This window comes from Alternaria conjuncta, assembly GCF_024043145.1.
Source record: "Alternaria conjuncta strain BMP 0040 chromosome Unknown scaffold_2, whole genome shotgun sequence".
Taxonomy (NCBI): Eukaryota; Fungi; Ascomycota; class Dothideomycetes; order Pleosporales; family Pleosporaceae; genus Alternaria; species Alternaria conjuncta.
In genome coordinates, this window is record NW_026250091.1 from 115,745 (window position 1) to 133,661 (window position 17,917).

General features: G+C 52.3%; 7 protein-coding genes across 7 annotated transcripts; 2 read left to right on the forward strand and 5 right to left on the reverse strand.

Annotated features, from left to right (window-relative positions):
- Window positions 1–258: 258 nt before the first annotated feature.
- Window positions 259–2,229, reverse strand: J4E85_001127 (uncharacterized protein; the record flags this gene model as incomplete). Its single annotated transcript, XM_051465415.1, has 4 exons — window positions 259–1,251; window positions 1,311–1,666; window positions 1,722–1,764; window positions 1,819–2,229. 4 exons carry the CDS (start codon window positions 2,227–2,229, stop codon window positions 259–261), a joined length of 1,803 nt encoding a protein of 600 aa, XP_051329972.1.
- Window positions 2,230–2,924: 695 nt separating this feature from the next.
- Window positions 2,925–4,640, reverse strand: J4E85_001128 (uncharacterized protein; the record flags this gene model as incomplete). The annotated part of the gene is made up of 5 exons (XM_051465416.1): window positions 2,925–3,183; window positions 3,232–3,907; window positions 3,969–4,229; window positions 4,287–4,374; window positions 4,446–4,640. The coding sequence occupies 5 exons, from the start codon at window positions 4,638–4,640 to the stop codon at window positions 2,925–2,927; spliced, it is 1,479 nt and encodes a 492-aa protein (XP_051329973.1).
- A 27-nt stretch (window positions 4,641–4,667) lies between these two features.
- On the forward strand, window positions 4,668–7,216 carry J4E85_001129 (uncharacterized protein; the record flags this gene model as incomplete). The annotated part of the gene is made up of 2 exons (XM_051465417.1): window positions 4,668–4,775; window positions 4,883–7,216. The coding sequence occupies 2 exons, from the start codon at window positions 4,668–4,670 to the stop codon at window positions 7,214–7,216; spliced, it is 2,442 nt and encodes an 813-aa protein (XP_051329974.1).
- Window positions 7,217–7,762: 546 nt separating this feature from the next.
- J4E85_001130 (uncharacterized protein) lies at window positions 7,763–8,622 on the forward strand (the record flags this gene model as incomplete). The annotated part of the gene is made up of 3 exons (XM_051465418.1): window positions 7,763–8,310; window positions 8,399–8,427; window positions 8,492–8,622. 3 exons carry the CDS (start codon window positions 7,763–7,765, stop codon window positions 8,620–8,622), a joined length of 708 nt encoding a protein of 235 aa, XP_051329975.1.
- Window positions 8,623–8,951: 329 nt separating this feature from the next.
- On the reverse strand, window positions 8,952–10,538 carry J4E85_001131 (uncharacterized protein; the record flags this gene model as incomplete). Its single annotated transcript, XM_051465419.1, has 1 exon — window positions 8,952–10,538. One exon carries the CDS (start codon window positions 10,536–10,538, stop codon window positions 8,952–8,954), a length of 1,587 nt encoding a protein of 528 aa, XP_051329976.1.
- Window positions 10,539–12,505: 1,967 nt separating this feature from the next.
- J4E85_001132 (uncharacterized protein) lies at window positions 12,506–13,723 on the reverse strand (the record flags this gene model as incomplete). Its single annotated transcript, XM_051465420.1, has 4 exons — window positions 12,506–12,640; window positions 12,696–13,069; window positions 13,210–13,360; window positions 13,421–13,723. 4 exons carry the CDS (start codon window positions 13,721–13,723, stop codon window positions 12,506–12,508), a joined length of 963 nt encoding a protein of 320 aa, XP_051329977.1.
- A 726-nt stretch (window positions 13,724–14,449) lies between these two features.
- On the reverse strand, window positions 14,450–16,207 carry J4E85_001133 (uncharacterized protein; the record flags this gene model as incomplete). The annotated part of the gene is made up of 3 exons (XM_051465421.1): window positions 14,450–15,566; window positions 15,619–16,009; window positions 16,168–16,207. 3 exons carry the CDS (start codon window positions 16,205–16,207, stop codon window positions 14,450–14,452), a joined length of 1,548 nt encoding a protein of 515 aa, XP_051329978.1.
- Between the last annotated feature and the right edge of the window lie 1,710 nt (window positions 16,208–17,917).

Below are 17,917 nucleotides of genomic sequence, written 5' to 3' on the forward strand. Positions count from 1 at the left end.
GAAAAACAGCTCTACATAGCTAGGCTGTGGACAAAGGGCGGAATGATAGAGACAATTTGTCGCTCACGACTTGTGTTTTACGAAGAACGTGTTTAGAATGACGAACTCAAGTCACGACTGATAGCGTGCGGCTATTCTAGTATGCTTTCAAGTATTCCACTTCGATTAGCCCTCTCGTCTAATCTGATTTCGCAACATGAAGCCCCCGCGTGTTGCATTCCACATTACGAGGCGGGTATTGACGCTTCTGCGACACCTTCAGCCCGCGGCAAATTTGCTACTACTCCTTAACTTCTCCCCAAACTTCCATAGCATGAACGGCGCTGGGACACCCAAAGCCAAGGCAATAAAGCCCAGCACGCTATTTCCCCATCCAAAATCCAACTTGTCATACATGGCCGGTGCAAACAACGGAAATCCAAACCCAGCCAACGACCTGAGCACCGTCGCCGCCGCGATAGCACTCGCAGCGTACCGTGTATAGCTGTCAACAAGATAAGTCTGTATACACTGAAACCCCACAATAACACCCGCGCAAAATATCGCAGCACCGATATTAGGCATGATCCAATGTACCTGCGCTTGGGCACTCCAACCATACCAAAAAAGGCCGATTGGAACGAGAAGAGACGCAGGGATCATGATTGGAATGCGAAATTCTGGTTTACCGATGCCGTTGTTGCGTTTCTTTAGGCGGCGGTAGAGGGCGTCATTGAGGGGTGCGGTGATCTGTGTGCCGAGGAAGAAGCCCATGCCCATGGAGATGAAGTTCAAAGAACCAATCCCTATAGTCATGCCATAGCGCGTGACCCATAAGCTGGGGAAGGTCGAGAGCATCAGATACATGAGGCCATACAGGTAGGCCATGTAGCAAGCTAGAACTTGCACAATGGGCTGGGTGATGAGCAGCTTGAACGGCCTTCTCATGGCGATTTTAATAGTTGTTGCAAGCGTTCGATCAGGATTATCGAACTCAGTGTGTAGTTCTTCGTTGCTTGTCTCTTTACGCAGTTTGTTTCGCTTCCACTCAAGGAGCTTTGGTGCGTATGTTTCTTGCAGAAAGAAGAACCCGAGACATTGCACCATTGCTGTGAAGATCGTGGTGGCGTAGAAACACCATCTCCAAGTCGTGTTTTGAGAGATGAAACCACCGGCAATAGGCCCGATAGCCGGGCCCAGTAATGGAGCCAGTGAATAGATTGCTATGGCTCGGCCACGCTGCTCGGGAAGGAAACAATCGCTAAGAACACCCTAGTAAGTCAATTAGCGTTTTATCTTCCAACGGCATTTTTCAGAAAGAGAGTACATACACCACCAATAGCTAATGGTGCAGATCCGCCTAAACCACTGAAGAATCGGAATGCCATGAGCTGGCCAGATGTCTGAGCAAATCCACATCCCAAATTCCAAGCCAAGTAGAACAAGTTTGACAGCTGCAAGACGATGACTCGTCCATAGATCTCCGATAGTGGGCCTAGGAACAGCGGTCCAATTGCATACGCCAGAACGAAGATAGATAAGGTAAGCTGGGCTTCGACTTCATTTGTGATGCCGAATTCAGCACTGATGCTGCTCAGAGCTGGCGAGATCATGGACGAGGATATTGGCGAGACGAGGGTAAAAGAAGAGACAATGATAGTTGCTGCCCATTTCCGCTTCATGGACCCTACCAGCTGTTAGACCACAACTTATCTGTGCTTAGTTGGCGAGACCAAACCTACAGTTCTTTGGATTATGTGGGTCGAACTCTGAATCCCATGTGACCTTATGTATGTTAGATGTTACAGTAGCAGTCAATGTCTGTCAGGTAGAAAATACCAAATTTGGGTCTTTGACGGACCGCGTAGACTTTTGCTTTTCTAAACGTGATAGTGCCACCACATCACGCTCGTATGGAATACCACCCCGTATCTCCTCGTAAGTCGTATCTTCCTCTTGAGCGGTATCATCTTTTACTTCTTTCCCACCTTTGTCATCGCCGCTGTCGCCACCGCCGTCGTTGTCACTGGACGAGTTCTCGTCTCGCCTTTCAGTCTCAGTCTTGTGCAATGAACTGGCGTCCTCGTCCACATGGGTTCCCTCGCCATCTTCATGGTGATAAACCGAATGATCGTCTGGGAATTGACTGGACAAGATACGGTGTAATGGTGCGTTGTCGAGTCGCCGTTGTCGGGATACTGATCGGCACGTGGATGATCTTTGAGCTCGTGGTCGTCTTGTGCTTTCCATAGTGACGTGAGACCAGGAAGAGCCGTGCACAAAGATTGGGTATGCTGTCAAACACGTGTAGCAGGCTATGATTACTAGTCCAGGGCGTGAACTTCCATGTATATAAATATAACTCGTCTGTGTTGTTCAACGATGGAGAAGGTTGTGGTAATGGAAACAGTATCGCTATCCCGGCGTTCAAGCTTGAAGAGTGAATGGATAGAGAACTTGCATGCGGCAAACTTCGCCATTGTGGTAGAGCCTGCACGCTCGGTTTTAAGCACGTGTAGACCGAATCTCCGTGGATCGCGTGCCCCACAACGTTGGTCCTTTGATTCAGATACTGTCGGTGCATCGGTAGACATTATTTCCCGGGTGCAGACTGAAAAGGAGTTAATACGGCTAGTCGTGCAGGGTTATCTGGGTGTGGCGTAGAAGCTTGGTACTATTGTAGAGGCCGGTGGTATGGGGTGACGTCAGGGGTTGCTGATTTCCGGCGCTACTGTCGCGTCGTGTAGTGTAGATATATATCCGATGTGATAACTCCGACCTCGAGCCGAGACGAAGAAGAGTACACAAAAGTATGTATTGAGCTGTTGCTAAACAAAGCATCATCGTGGTAAATAGATAGTAGTAAACCGGAGACTGAATTTTGTACGCATCTGATTGAATATATTTCATGTCGTGTCGTATATATGCACATATGGTGAGAGTACTCAATTCACCACTACCAAGGGACGCGGAGTCAATTTTGTGCCATGACTGAACAGGTTATCGGGGTCGTACTTGTGCTTAAGTTCCTCGAGTCGCTTCACGTTGGCGCCGAAGATCTCGTTCGCCTCAACATCGGCAGCTGCATAATTGCCGTACTGACCTACACCACCATCCTTTGACCGTTCCGAGGCGGTTTCTGAGGCTTTCTTGAGAAGATTTCGTGAGAAGGTACGAATTTCGTCGTCGAGTGAAGGATCGAACCTGTGCTCTCTTTAATATTGACTCCTCTGTGATGCTGATTCGGCTTACCATTTCATCATCACAGCCACATTATAGTAATCGCCACGATTTGAGAAAGCCGTCTTGTCGTTGGCAATCTCCATGACCTTCTCATAAGGAACGGCTTCAAAAAGCATCATGCTTTCGTTCATTCGCTCATGCGACGCCACAAAAGCATTGAACTCAGCGTGAAGCTGCATAGCGAAGTTTGGGTCCATGGGGAGTCTGAAAGCGCCACCACCGAAAAGCTTACGTCCATCAAAGCCGGCTCCTTGATTAAGAAGGCTGTTGAGTTGAGGGTAGGGAATCATGGCGGTCATGTTCGCTATTGGGCCGAGTTCAAATAAGTCGGCGAAGAAGGCGTTTCCTTCTTCCTCGTTACCATTGTGAAAGATCTGGCAAATTACAACCGAAGCATTCGCCGGTGGTGGGGCAGAGAAGCCCATGAGCATCGCTTGGTTGCCGTCGTTGGTAGTATGAAACTTATTTGCGAACTGAACGACCTGTGGTAGCTTATCCGGAAGGAAAACCAGCGGCCCCGCAAATACATGGCTCCTCTGTTGATAACCCTGGAATGTGAATGCCGTCACTACTCCAAAGTTCTGACCTGCGCCTCGCACAGCCCAGTATAGGTCGGGGTTTGAGGTGGCTGACGCGACAACTTGTTCACCAGAAGCGAGGACAATGTCAACGGACAAGAGATTATCTGGAAGATGTCAGTAACGCAGACTTTGTCAATACTCATTGATACTGGTTCATGCACATACCAATCGTTAAGCCATACTTTCCTGTAAGATAACCATAGCCTCCTCCCAGAGTCAAGCCCCCCACGCCGGTATGGTTGACGGTGCCACCTACAGTTGCAAGACCAAACTTGGCAGCCTCAACGTCGACATCTTCCCAGATAGTCCCACCGTCTGCCTTGATTGTTTCGGCATCCACATCGACAATCACCTCGCGCATCTTGGAAAGATCGATGACGATGCCATCTCGGATAGACGCAGCTCCAGACGTGCTGTGGCCTCCCCCTACAGAATGTGAGTCTTTCTCTCACATGTAATTTGGCTGTACTCTGATGTGCTTACCGCGGACTGTGAAGGGGATTCTGTGCTCGCGTATTTGAGCTAAAACCGCGGAGACGTCATGGGCGGACCGGACTAGGACTACAGCAGCCTTTGCTCGTATAAGTGCGTGAACATGATGCAGAAACATTTGTATAGAAAGACAGAACTAAGGGAACGTACAGCTCGTTTTATGCAGTGCTCACTCCACCTCTCGATGCTCTTTTCGTACTCTTCACCGTCGCCCGGAAGTAGGACTTCAGCAGTCGTGTTGTCGAGTAGCTTCTTCAGCGACGGATAGTCAAAGTCTCCAGACCCCAGGCCCATTTTCATAGTTTCGAAACAACTAAACGATGTTGTATAGTTGGTGGGAGCCATCTCTAGCGGGGCGCAGGCTGAGTAAACATGTCGGCACGCATCTGGATTGGGCAGAGCTTAGCGCGTGGACCCTGGATTCAAGATGCGGCGAACTTTGCCTCGAGCGGCCAGAATGCATTGCTCGACAAGATCAAGGTCGGCGTTCGATGATGCTGAAGACGAGAGGCTTACCGTCAGTATGTGCATCGTGCCGACTAAACATTGCCATTTCACGAGCGCGTAGCGCAAGATTACCCTCTCAGACACGGCACGCGCCGCCGCCGCTACGCTTGGTCGCCCCGGAGCCTACAACGCCACGAAGAGCCTTCTCTACAGCCTTTGGAAGACGACAATTGCAGCAACATGCCTCACGGGATACTGAAGGCTTGCCTCCCTCGGCAGCCGACGCGGTCAGCCATGAAGTCAACGCGCGGAGAGCAAGGCAGCAGTTCGGCGATACGTTGCCGCGGGACCACTTGACCGACGACGAGTACACAATATACAAGAGGCTGTATGGCCCAGCCGTCTTTGCAGATGCTGCCGAAGTGGCGGCACGCGATGACGGTGCAGTTGACGACGAGATTGTCGAGCAGGAGGGGCCTGATGGTTCCATCGTCTTGCTCAGGAAGGGGGTGGACGGCCAACTCGAAGAGATTGAAGTCGCGGAAGAGGTCGATGCCGAAGACGAGGCAGCTGCTGAGCCGGACCAAGAGACAAGGACACCCGAAGAATGGGAAGCGCGCAGGGAGGAAGAGGCGCAGGCATACCACGACGACATCTACGAGCAGAGTCGACTGCAACAAGAGGACGCAGAGGCCTGGGAGGACGTAGATGAAGTGCAAGAGGAAGACGGCTTTATGCGCGCACATCCATTGACCATCGAGGGCCGCTTCAAGCCATCGCCTTCGACCGTCTTTCTGCCCAAGAACTCGCTCGTCGACCCTACCGCGCTGCTCCTGACGCGCGCCAACCACAAACACCTCGCCGAGTCTGCGAACCGTATCTTTGGCGGTCGTGGTTTGCCTCACTCCGCCAGCACGACCCCTGCACGCTTGGGCCACGAGCAGAAACCAATTCCGCTCCACCCTTCGCAGTCAGATATGGGCAACATCGAGGCTGATGTTTACATGGCTTCTGTACAGCCAGGCACATACGCAAGTGTCATGAGCGCCATGGTTGAAGTCCGTCGCCGATTAGGGTCAGGATGGCTGCAACACATGCTGCAGGACAAAAAGGGTGGCACCATACTAGACGCTGGCTCTGGTGGTGTCGGCGTGCTCGCATGGCACGAGATGCTAGAGGCCGAATGGCAACGTATGCACGAGGACTTGGGAAACACGTCGCTTGGTGCTACCCCGTTGGGAAAGGCGACTGTCTTGACCGCATCTGATGCACTGCGCCACCGTGCAAGCAAGTTGCTGGACAACACAACATTTATCCCGCGACTGCCAGAGACTGTGACAGCGGCCGACGATGGAAACACGCAGCAACCGCGCAAGTTCTATGACGTCATCATTGCGCCACATACACTTTGGCCCATCCGACAAGACTATCTTCGCAGAGAGCAAGTCGAAAAATACTGGTCTCTTCTGAACCCCAAGGGTGGTGTTCTCATCCTCATTGAGAAAGGCCTACCACGAGGCTTTGAAGTTGTAGCCGCTGCCCGTTCGTACCTTCTAAACAAACACATATCTTCTCCCGGCTCAGAAACTATCGAGACGCTACTCGAATCTCAGGTGTCAAAACCGGACGAAGAGACTAGATTCTCTGAGAAGGAGACGGGAATGATCGTTGCACCATGCACAAATCACAGCACGTGCCCGATGTATCAGTCTACAGGTGTGAGCCAAGGAAGGAAGGACTTTTGTTTCTTCAATCAGCGGTACATCCGCCCTCCATACCTTCAACGTATCTTGAATGCAAAAGACAAGAACCATGAGGATGTGCAGTTCAGCTACCTAGCCGTCCAGCGTGGACGCGACCAGCGCCTTCCACAATATGACATCCTCGGCAAAGGGTTCGTGCAAGGTGAAGCATCAACCGCCGCAGCTTTTGAAGGGCACGAATGGCGCCCATCATCAGACCCAGGAACCGAAGAGCCCGTCATGTCCTCATCTACCGACGTTAACCCACTCACCTTCCCACGTCTTGTGCTCCCCGCACTTAAGCGCAGAGGCCATATCATCTTAGATGTGTGCACACCTGCTGGCACGCTAGAGCGCTGGACCGTCCCACGCTCCTTCAGCAAGCAAGCTTACCGCGACGCGCGAAAAGTCCGCTGGGGCGACCTCTGGGCCCTCGGCGCAAAGACGCGGATACCACGCAACGTACGTCTAGGCCGGCCAAACGACGAATTCGACAAAAAGGGCAGGAAAGTCAAGAAGGCGAAGCAAGTCACTATCGAAATAGGTGTTGGTGAGAAAGATGGAAGGACCGTCGAGGAAGGCCCCGCAAAGGTGCTTGGCAAGGGAGGGAGGTTGTTGGTTGGTGACCGCGATGGACGGTATACTGCGGATCGGAAAATTCGGGGTAGCAAGGGAAGGAAAGGGAGGAAGCAGAGGGTTGAGCACGATGCTTATGACTTGGATGACGTATGAATGGTGACTATAGGTATGAGTGGTGTATTGTACGATATGGCCGATTCCGCGGATTCAGAGAATTGCCGCTCAGTTCAAGTTCTCTTCCATTTCGCTTCCTGCGCGGCACAGTTCCGTTGCATTTCAACCTACCAAACGGCCAAATATCCCGATTCGCCAAGTCATGTTGATTGGTAAGTCTTCGCTTGGCACCGATTACGTCCTGTTTGTAACTCCTCATGCACGTTCCCGACGTCCTCCTTCTGGATTCGTCCTCTTGGCTTCTCACCTACTCAACGACTGGCAAAGAGCGAGAATGTATGAAAGCAAAGTCTGGGGTGATTGTGCTGACATACAGGTATGCAGCACAGATTATAAATGCAACGGCACTCTGGAAGCTGGCGGATGGATGGGAGGCTGCCTGGTTGTCCGTCCCACTGCATATAAGTATCAACAGAGGGCACATGCATCTTCAACAGGACCACCAACCGCTTCTGTATCTTGGCCCCATTCGTCTCTTGTCTCATCGTACCGCCTCACGCACCTGGGCAAGATCAATCCAATATCATGTCCACCAAACCCGTCGCCCTCATTCTCGGCGCAGGCCCCAATGTAGGCTTAGCCATAAGCACCTCATTCACCATCCTGAACTACCGCGTTGCAACTGCCTCCCGATCCGGCACGAACAGCATCAACCCCGACACGGGCATCCTCACCCTGAAAGCCGATTTCACGGCGCCAACATCCATTCCCAACCTCTTCTCGCTCGTGCTAAAAGAGTACGGCACATCGCCCAGCGTTGTGGTCTGGAACGCCGCCGCGCTGACGCCTCCCCCTGTGGAAGAGAGCGTGCTATCCATATCCCAGGAACAATTTGCCAAAGACCTGAATGTCAATACCGTGAGTCCGTATGTGGCAGCGCAGGAAGCGGTCAAGAGCTGGGAAAGCATGGGGGAGGAGCATGTAGGGGATAAGAAGACGTTTATCTACACTGGCAATACGCTGAATCAGACCATTGCGCCTGTCCCGCTGTTCTTGACACTGGGTGTGGGAAAGAGCGCGAGTGCGCATTGGGTTGGCATGGCAGATGCTTTGTACAAGGAGAAGGGGTATCGGTGAGTTGTTTTTTCCCTCTACGCAACACTTCTCTTGCTGTCAACGTGTGGGTTGGACATGGGATGTTCTGCTAATATCGGGTTATAGGTTCTTCTATGCAGACCAACGACAGCATGGTAAGAAAATGACTATACAAACTGCATATGAGAGATACACTGACTTCATAACTTACATTTGCAGATGGTGCACCCATGCTAAACGGTGTAGATGGCCCTGCGCACGGCGCATTCTATGCGCAGTTGGTGCAGCAAGAAAGGGATGTACCGTGGTTAGCTACGTTTGTCAAGGACAAGGGCTATGTCAAGTTTTAGACGTGTCAGGATCGCGACTTTGCTTGAGAGGTGGAGCTATGGAAAGATTACATGCACGGGTCATTTCTATAGATGAATTTGATTAATGTCAGCATGGCCTATATACAGACGACCCGCTGCCGTCGACTACGACTGCTAGCCCAACGCAAACGCTCTCGTTATATGCCGTACAAAGTAAAATGGGTATATCCTCCTTCCGGCTTATGACACCAGTGCAAACGCTAAAAAGAAAAGTAGTGGTCCCTCTAAGCCGAGTGTAGGCTCGGTTGACGCCCAGTGATGCAGCAAGACATAAGAGAGTATGTGTAGATGAAATGTATGATGGATGCTCAGATCATCAAGCCGGCACCAATTGTGACGGCGCTCAGGCCTGTCTCGCGACTGTCCTCGCTCGTTCGTCGCTTTTCTAACGTCTTCAGTTGACGCGCGGTATCCATCTTTGTTTGCGACATGCCAGACGGCGATGGTGGGCCTGATGGGCCTGTAGCATCGCTGTTTGACTTGGAGCGCATAGGGCCTAGGTCTTCGCCGAAAGTGATTGACGTGATGGAATCATCACTGACACCACGAATAGGCGAGCTGGGTCTCTCTGATGAGGCAGCAGCGGATTCAGTTTTGTCTGCGGTGGCTGTTGGTGAGCTGTGGATCGTTGTAAGCCTTGCAGAGCGTTTGGACCTCGCGAAACCATGCACGTCGTAACGGGGTGGGTGCGGGGTATAGTCGACGAGCATGTGCGCCTTGACGCTAATGCGGAAGCGTTGGCCTTTTCCAAAGACTACGTCGCTGACACGTGGAGAAGAAGCAAGCAACACTGGAGCGCAACGGCGGCGGTAACGCAGGGTCTGCGCAGGGCAAGGTCGGATCGCGGGTGCCGATTTGGAATCTGACGAGGAGTCACTCTCAGGACGCTCGTCATCGCCTTGCTCGTAATCGTGCGAAGATATGCGTGCTAGAGATTCTCTCGCATGCCGCGTCGGGAAACGAACGTCTTCGGGGTCGAAGTCGTCGAATTCTAAGTCTGGCGCGGGTGCTGCGTGACTGATGCCCGAATCGCGGGTGCCAGCCAGATGTGGGTAAAGTTGGCGGATAATCTGCTCCTGTTGTGCAATGATGCGTCGGCCGGCTTCTAGACTTGTCAGACTTTCGAGGTTTTCTCCGAACTGCGCATTGTCCAAAATGCGTTGACGCCTGCCCCTCCGAGGAAGACTTCTGTAGCGGGGCTCGCTGCGATCTTCTAGGGGTGCACTGATGTCGATAGCGGCGCAAAACAATTCCACCCAGTCGAGCATGCCTTGCTCAGTCGACGGACAGAGCAAGAACTGCTCAAACTCCAGGCGCAGGCGGATGGCATGTTCCCGTACAGGCTCGAAAAGCTGTGGATCCGTTTCGTACAATTTAGGCCGAGCGACAGCGGGCACCAGGTGGGCGAAAGGAGACTTTGGTATCAGCAATGTCTTCTTGAAATCAGATGCCACGCCAACTTCAGCATGCTGCAAGGAATAGGTTCGCAACAAGCGACCTGGGCATGGCTCTTTGTTCTTGCTGAGGAGACCCGGGTACTTTATGCGGTGTATGCTCAACTGCGTGCCTCGAAGTATGGCGTAGACATCATGCCATTCTCGATGTCCCGAGACCTGGAATGGCGAGGATAGTTCCTGCTTGATGCCAACAAGTCCTTCCATCTCGACGGTGCAGGTGTAGGGCGGGGGTGACTGGATACTGCGCACCGCCTCTTTCTCTCTCCTTGTCCTTTCGTCTAGGACGCGACGGGTCTGAGGATCGGTTGCGCGAGCATACGAGGGCGGCGACCCGATGGGCAGTTGGGCGTGGGTGTGGTAGGTGTTGTGGTATCCATATGTTGACGTGGCCGGCGTAGGGTTTGTCGAACGAGGCCGTGGTGCACGTGTTTGAGCCATGGCTTCAGTGGTCGAGTCTATGGAGCAGGGCGGCGCGTTGAAGAGTAGATGGCTGCAAGGCTGCAGGGCTCTTGGCCAAGGTCAGGGCAGGACTTTAGTGTAGGTATCGGCGCTGTATTTGGAAGCGGCATGTGGTGCCAAAGCAGCTCATGGACCTATCGAGGAGAAGGCGCCATGAACGGGTGGCTTGCGGTAGTGGTTTGACGATGGAATCCCCGGACTCGATGTGTCACAGTGATTTGTTCTCGTCAGGAAAAAGTAAGTCGAGCAAACGGACAAAGTCCAATGTCGCTGTAGAGATGACGCCACAGGAGCTGCAGAAGCGAAAGAAGCGGTGGCAGGCGCGTTGGGTATATCTAAAAGCTACGACAGGGGTGGTCCTGCTGTGGAATGAAATGCGGACGGGGCGCGTCGTATGTGACCGAGGAAGATGCGACACAAGTCTGACGGAGAGATTGACAGCGCAGGGCAGTGCGAATGGAAGCTGACGGAGAAGCTGACGGAGAAGATGACTTCACGGCGAAGCAACCCTAGCGGGTGTCGGCGGCGCGGTGGCATGATAGAGTTAAGCAGCATCACTTGTTGCTATCAGCTGCCCTGCAGTTGTTGGTGCCATGCAAGGATAACTCGTCAAGGCCTGAACACGTTCCAGATCCCGCTAACAGGACCTAGAAACAGGCCCACCCGCCCCTTTGAGCCAAGTCGAGTCCTGCACCTCTGCAAGCGATCCGTCGTCCGCCGCACTCCACTCCACCCTGCGTGCTTTTTGCCTCAGCTGAGAATCTCGCGCACCTCTCACCAAGCCTAGAATCACCACACCATCGCTTTTCTCGCTGCTCCCACACCACGCTGACAGTCTCGGCTCCACCAACATGACACGCCCCTCTCCCTGCTAACGCCAACCACGCCAGTTTAGCTGAGTCAGGCCTCGCCCTAGGTCGACTTTATCTTGGCTTCGACACATGACGGCTTCTTGCCCTAGGCATGCGAAAGGCTAGTTCGCCATGCGCAGTCACAACAAGTCTTCATGTGTGCGAATTTGGATGTCTTTCCGTCTGGCGTCTCGGTCATCAGCTAACTGCAATCCCACGGCTCGGGTTCGCGGTACGCTGGCGCAGGCGCAGGCGGCACGCGTTCGCCGCTTATCTTTGTCCTCCGTACCTCGGACAGGCTCGCCTTGTGGCCTATACTGGCCGACACACGCAGGTCGCACCCTCCTGTCCGATTCCAGATATCGCCAACACCTTCTTCCTGCTCGACTATCTTCCTTTCTTCTTTGCCGCTCCTTTTCGAACATCGTCTTTTTGTCTTTCTACGTCATCTTTCCGTCACTTTCGCGTCACTTATGAGGCAATCCTGCTTGTGCCACGCCAAAGACATTTTCAATAAACAATTTCCGTGGTACGGTTTGCGTAGGGTGAAGAGCCAGATGACTATCGCTATCTCAAATTAGCCCTAGGACAATCATACATCGCATAGCGGATATCTGCAGTGATGCACTCTATGCGTGACTCACACTCATATCCGGCATATTCGTGGCAACCGGCACCTTTTTCTCGACAGCTTCGTCTAGTATCCCGGTCTTGATCTGAATCCTATGATCCTCTCCGTACCGTCATCATCGATCACCTTAAATTTCGCTGATGCCTCCGTGGCTGGTCACTCTATTCCTCAATAGCAGATCGAGAGCTACATGTGAGTAGGTCTGTCCCCGAGGTAGTGCTCCAAAGAGCGCTGACTAGTATGTGCACGAGGCAAGTTAAGATGAACCCATCGTAAAACACAGCCACTCGAAAACCCTTTAGCCACGCATTCAGTCGCATCATAACGAAGGAAGGAATCAAGCAAACCAGAAAAATGATTCGCCTCTGGATTGCTTCACGTAGAGTTTGGCGCAGATCTATCTTGAGTGTAGGATGGCGGTATCAAATCTCTACTTGATGTAGAGCATCATAGACTGTACCCATCTACGCAGCGATCTTGATGACAGCCCGTCCAGCAAGCTTCCCTGCATTCATGTCTGCACAGAACCGATCAATATCCTCCAAACCACCATGAGTCAGAATCGGATGTACGAGTCCTCGCGAAGTAAAGTCGAGTGCCTACCCGCCCAGTTAGTAGCAGTCTCCCTACCTAGCTCGCGAGAATAACACTCACCTCCTCAACGTCCTTTAGCGTTCCTGTCACGCTTCCCACAACATTCAATCTCTTGAGGCACATCAGGATTGGACTAGCTCCCGCAATGATCGACGAATCTTTCGGTAGACCTACACACACCATCGTGCCGTTGGGTCTCAGCAAGTGTGGCGCTTGTTCGTAGCCTGCTTTCGTTGCTGCGAAAACGATCACGCCATGGGCGCCATAAGTAGTAATCTTCATGATCTCGGAAGTGATGTCCGAGCATGTAGTGAAGTCGATAAACCTCTCGGCACCAAGAGAGAGGCAGAGATCGCGTTTGGCGGCGCCGCCGTCGATGGCAATAACGCGCATACCCATATGGCGAGCGTACTGAACACCAAAATGACCAAGGCCTGGGTGGTATCAGTATCATCTTATATGACGGTTTCAATTTCGTCGCTGCGAAAGACGGAAGAGGACACAAAAGCGCTATGCGCATACTCACCACCACCCGCTCCCGGAATGACAATCCACTGCCCGGGGAGTACCTTACTTCTCTTGCAAGCCACATATGCTGTAACACCACCACACATGATCGGGCCCGCCTCCTCGTCTTTGACACCATCAGGCAATCTCGTCGCATATCTCGCATCCGTTAAGCAATACTCCTGGAACGTTCCCGCAACAGTAAATCCACTGTTCAGCTGCTTCGGGCAATGACATTCGTCTTGGCCATTAGTACAAAACTCGCATCGTCGGCATACAGACGCAATCCATTTGATACCAGCGCGATTACCAATCTGCCAGAGATCCTGCACGTTTGCGCCAACGGCTACAACGATGCCAGCGCCCTCATGGCCTGCGATGCCTTCGGTACATTCGGCCATCTTGAAGTCCCACTCATCATGGAGCAGGGATTTGTCCGAGGCACAGAGGCCACTGTAGTTTATCTTGACGAGAATCTGGTCAGGAGCTGGTTCCGGGACAGGAATCTCCTTGATGGTAATCGTAGTGTTGTCGCCGGTGCCTTGTTTGATGGCCGCCTTTTGTGTTTTGGGGAGTTGCATAATGTTACTGTATTCGGGACGATGTGAAGAAAGGGACTATGGCTGATTGAGGAACATTGAGTCACTCCGAATACACCTATATATGTATCAACACGGACACCCGGCACTCACTGTCCTATGTGCGGGGGTCCAACTTAACGGACCTTGTTCTTGGCCTTTGTACGGATAGTCGAAGGTTACTGATCGGGGTCGCAAAAGCATGAGCAGTCCGAATTCTGTACACAGATAATCCCTCTACCATTGTCAAGACGTTGCGTTCATAATCTACCGTGCATCGTCACCGAAGCCCTCGTGATCCTACGGCACTGCAACTCGGGAGACCAGATCGGATAAAGCACGTTCGTGTCAAGGTCTGCGGGGAGTATCCGCTGTGTATACGAACCGAGGATGAGGGGCACGCGAGACGGTGGACGTGCGGAGACGACTAAAGATTAGCGTGCAAGGCGGGGTACAGACATGAGGTAAATTGGACATGAGCGAGCCGTTTGTGACAGAGTTGAAAGATTCGGGAAAACTAAGAGGAGAGAATTATTGGGTTGTTGTTGTTGCTGCTCTCATGCTGCAATACTTGGTGTCTACGAGGGGTTGAACCTCAGCTCGGGACGCCCCATGGCGCATTATACTCATGCAGCCTTCTTTCAAGCCTATACCGAAATTTGTACGCCGACCAGTGCAGTTATCCTCTGAACCCAGAACGCCGTGCCAAATTCAATGCTCCCATTCTTCTTACCATGCCGTGATATCGTCGACCTCAGCCTCACCAAACGTGCTGCTTTTGGTGGCGACCATACCAGAATCGCTTGTTGCGGTCTCTACGTTTGGTGTTCTATTCATGATCTCTGGAAGCTCGGTCTCGAGGAAGCCTAGTAAGTGTTTGTTTACCTGCTCAAATTCGAGGAGGAAGGCGTCGTGACCATCTGGAGAATCGATCGTCTTAAGTGTAGCCTTGGGAATACAAGCGGCCAATTCCTTCTGTTCGGCAAATGTGAAGAGACCGTCCGACTGTATACCTAGTACCAGTGTAGGCTGTTCAATCAAGGAAAGCGCATAATGAAGGGCCGATACTGGATCTAGTGTGTCGGGTGTCTCGCCTTCAGGATAGCGGTAGCGGGATACATCATGCGTATCCAGCTTTCTTGTGATTGCGATGTAACAATTAGCGTCAAAACGCTTGATGAACTTGTCGGCCTGGTAACGGAGGTAGGACTGTGCTGAGAAGTAGTGCGGCGCAAGAGGCTTCGATGAGCGCGGGAATTGACTGTTGCTACTTGTCGAGCTTGACCTTTCGAGGTTCGGAGTGGCTGGGTCCGATGCATCATGGAACTCGAGGTCGGCATGTGCGGCTGCAGAACCGGGTATGGCGGTACTGCTGTTTGTCCGTGACATCAGACGCGGCGAGCCAGCGTTCTTGTGACCGTGGTTGTGTATCGCCCAGTGTTCATGAGAGGGATTGGACGGAGTGGTCGGTCGCGGTACAGTATTGATGCTCTGTTTCTTGGATAGGTCTGGTGTATTGCGCCCAAATCTTGATTCGAACGAGTCGCGGCTTCTGTAAGTCAGTAAAGCAGACATGCGTGCGGCTCCAAGCCCGGTCGATGGAGGATCTTCATATGCGTAATAGCCGTCGTCGTATTTGGGGTCACTGTAGATACTTTGCCGTTGCGCTTCGCCCCAGCTGATGCCCCATGCGCTGTAGCGAGCGGAAGTGGCTATCGGGATGATGGTCTTGACGTAGTCTTTTCCGAAGTAGGCAAACTCGAGGACAAGCATACCGCCCATGGATCCTCCAATGACGGCAGCGACCTGCTTCACACCAAGATCATCCAAGAGGAGCTTGAAGACACTGTGCCCGTTAGCGGCTTCCAAGTACGAATTCCAGATTTCGCTCGACTAACTTGACATCGTCTCTTACAGTTGTCAGTGGAAACTCGGGTCCGTACGGACCCAGCGAGACGTCGCCATCTTTTGCTGTGACCGGGCTTGCGCTCCCGTAAGGACTGCCGAGACTGTTCATACAGACGACGAAGAAGCGCGATATATCAAAAGCCTTCCCAGGCCCACCTAGCAACGGTCCCCACCAGTCTCCCACGTCAGCGCTTCCGGTGAGCGCATGGCATATTACCATGGCATTGTCTCCGCTGGGCGCGAGGGTACCGTAGGTCTTGTAGGCAACGCTGACATTGTGTAACACGACGCCGGATTCGAGCGTGACCCGGGGGATGACGGCAAAGGTCTGGTCGGGGATAAGTTTGGCGAACGGATTCTCGGGCTGCGACGACACCGTCCCTACCGCATGTCAGTTTGGATCATGCACCGCCAGAACGCGTCAAGAAAACCCGTCTGGATTCTTCAACATTCTGCATAGCAAATTACAGCAACCAGCCGTTCTTGCTTTGCCTGTCCGAAATGCTTGCGACGGCAAGAAAAGTTCAAAATGCACCTACTGTACTTCGTCGATCCATTGGCAGATCCATAGGTATCCATAGTCGCGATGTCGTACGTGTAGTCGTAGGGAAGAGTGGAGCCTGCGTTGCAGGAAGTCTGGCGTATCGATCACATTGTGGGGAGTCATCACATTGGTGTCGAGTGCTGCTTGCAGACGCCCGCTAGACGAGGCTCGCCAAGACAATGACGTGCTTTTGGGATTTGCCTGGCCCGTATGATGCCCTCGATCTGTCAAACATCAACCATCACCCTTTGCCTAGATTGGTTTTTTGAAATGTCTGCCCAAGCCTTGATACTCTTGACACTGCTTCCAAAGTTCCCCGCAATGCCCGAGACAAGACTCGAGGCTTCCCTCCGAGTGTTGCCTGTCCGCCATTGTCCAGGATTGTTTTCACCTACTTGGCGACATACCTAGGTAATCACTGCTTTGCGCAAAATGGCGTTACCATACGATTTCTCCCATGAGGTTGTGCAACAACACGAAGACTGTCGCCAAACCCTCGAGTGCAATCAAGAGACAGAGTCACCGGCTGCCCATAGGTGTTTCAAGTTAGATGATTGGACAACAACAGAAAAGTTGAGCTCTCCAGACTTTGATTGCGATGGTCATGAGCAAATTGCAGGTTGTTGGCTGGCTTTTATAGTACACAGAAATATATTGTTGGCCCAAATACGACTTGTCATCGTCGAAATAATGCATCAACCGACTGGCGCAAAGCGTACTCTGACCAGTCAACGGCTGCAAATGGAAACCAAGCTCAGCGTGCACTATATAGAATTCCTGCGATGGGAGCGAAATGAAGGCATCTAAAACAATAAGGACGGACGCAATCACGGCTATGTAGCACGCACCTCTCGCTAACGGACGCCACACGTGGCTTGCGCGTAACACTAGCTCTCTCTGCCCACCCAAACGCGTCCGTATCCAACATCAACCATTATTACTGACATGCGATGCGACGGGTAGTAGTAACAGGCTTAGGGCTTGTAACCCCTCTTGGACTAGGTGACGCGACGTTCACCTTGCTTTGATCCCATTTCTCCTAACGCGGATAGGTGTTCGACGAACCTGGAAGCGTCTGATCGATAGCCAGTGTGGCATCGTTTCCATCAAAGACAGAAGCCCTGAATTCGCGCTGCTACCGAGCCAAGTCGCTGGTCTGGTTCCTCAGGGTAGCAAAACCGATGGTAAATGGAATACAAAGGAGCATCTAAGCCACAGCGTATGTACCGCCACCCAACGTTCTTGTCTTTGACAATGTTAATTTTATTACAGGATGAACGCCGTATGGCACGCTTCGCACAGTACGCCATGGTGGCGTCCGATGAAGCTCTTAATGATGCGGGATGGTTTTCGAAGGAAGAGGCCGATCTTGAAGTCACAGTACGGAGGCTCAGCATCCGCCCAGCCTGCATCTTACTCACGCCGAGATAGGGAGTGTACATGGGATCTGGTATCGGCAGTTTAGACGATGTGTATGATACCACAATTGCTTATGAGAAAGGCGTGGGTTGTCCCAGCTATCGATCGTAACTGTCAACTGATTGTGCTAGGGTTACCGAAAGGTGTCCCCGCTCTTTGTTCCACGACTGTTGATCAACCTAGCCGCAGGTCACATATCGATGCGTTATGGGTTCAAGGTGGCTATAACATTCTGGCTATGTTTGTTGATGCTGAGCCATGATAGGGACCGAACCATGCGGCAACAACAGCATGTACGACCGGAGCACATAGCATCGGAGACGCGT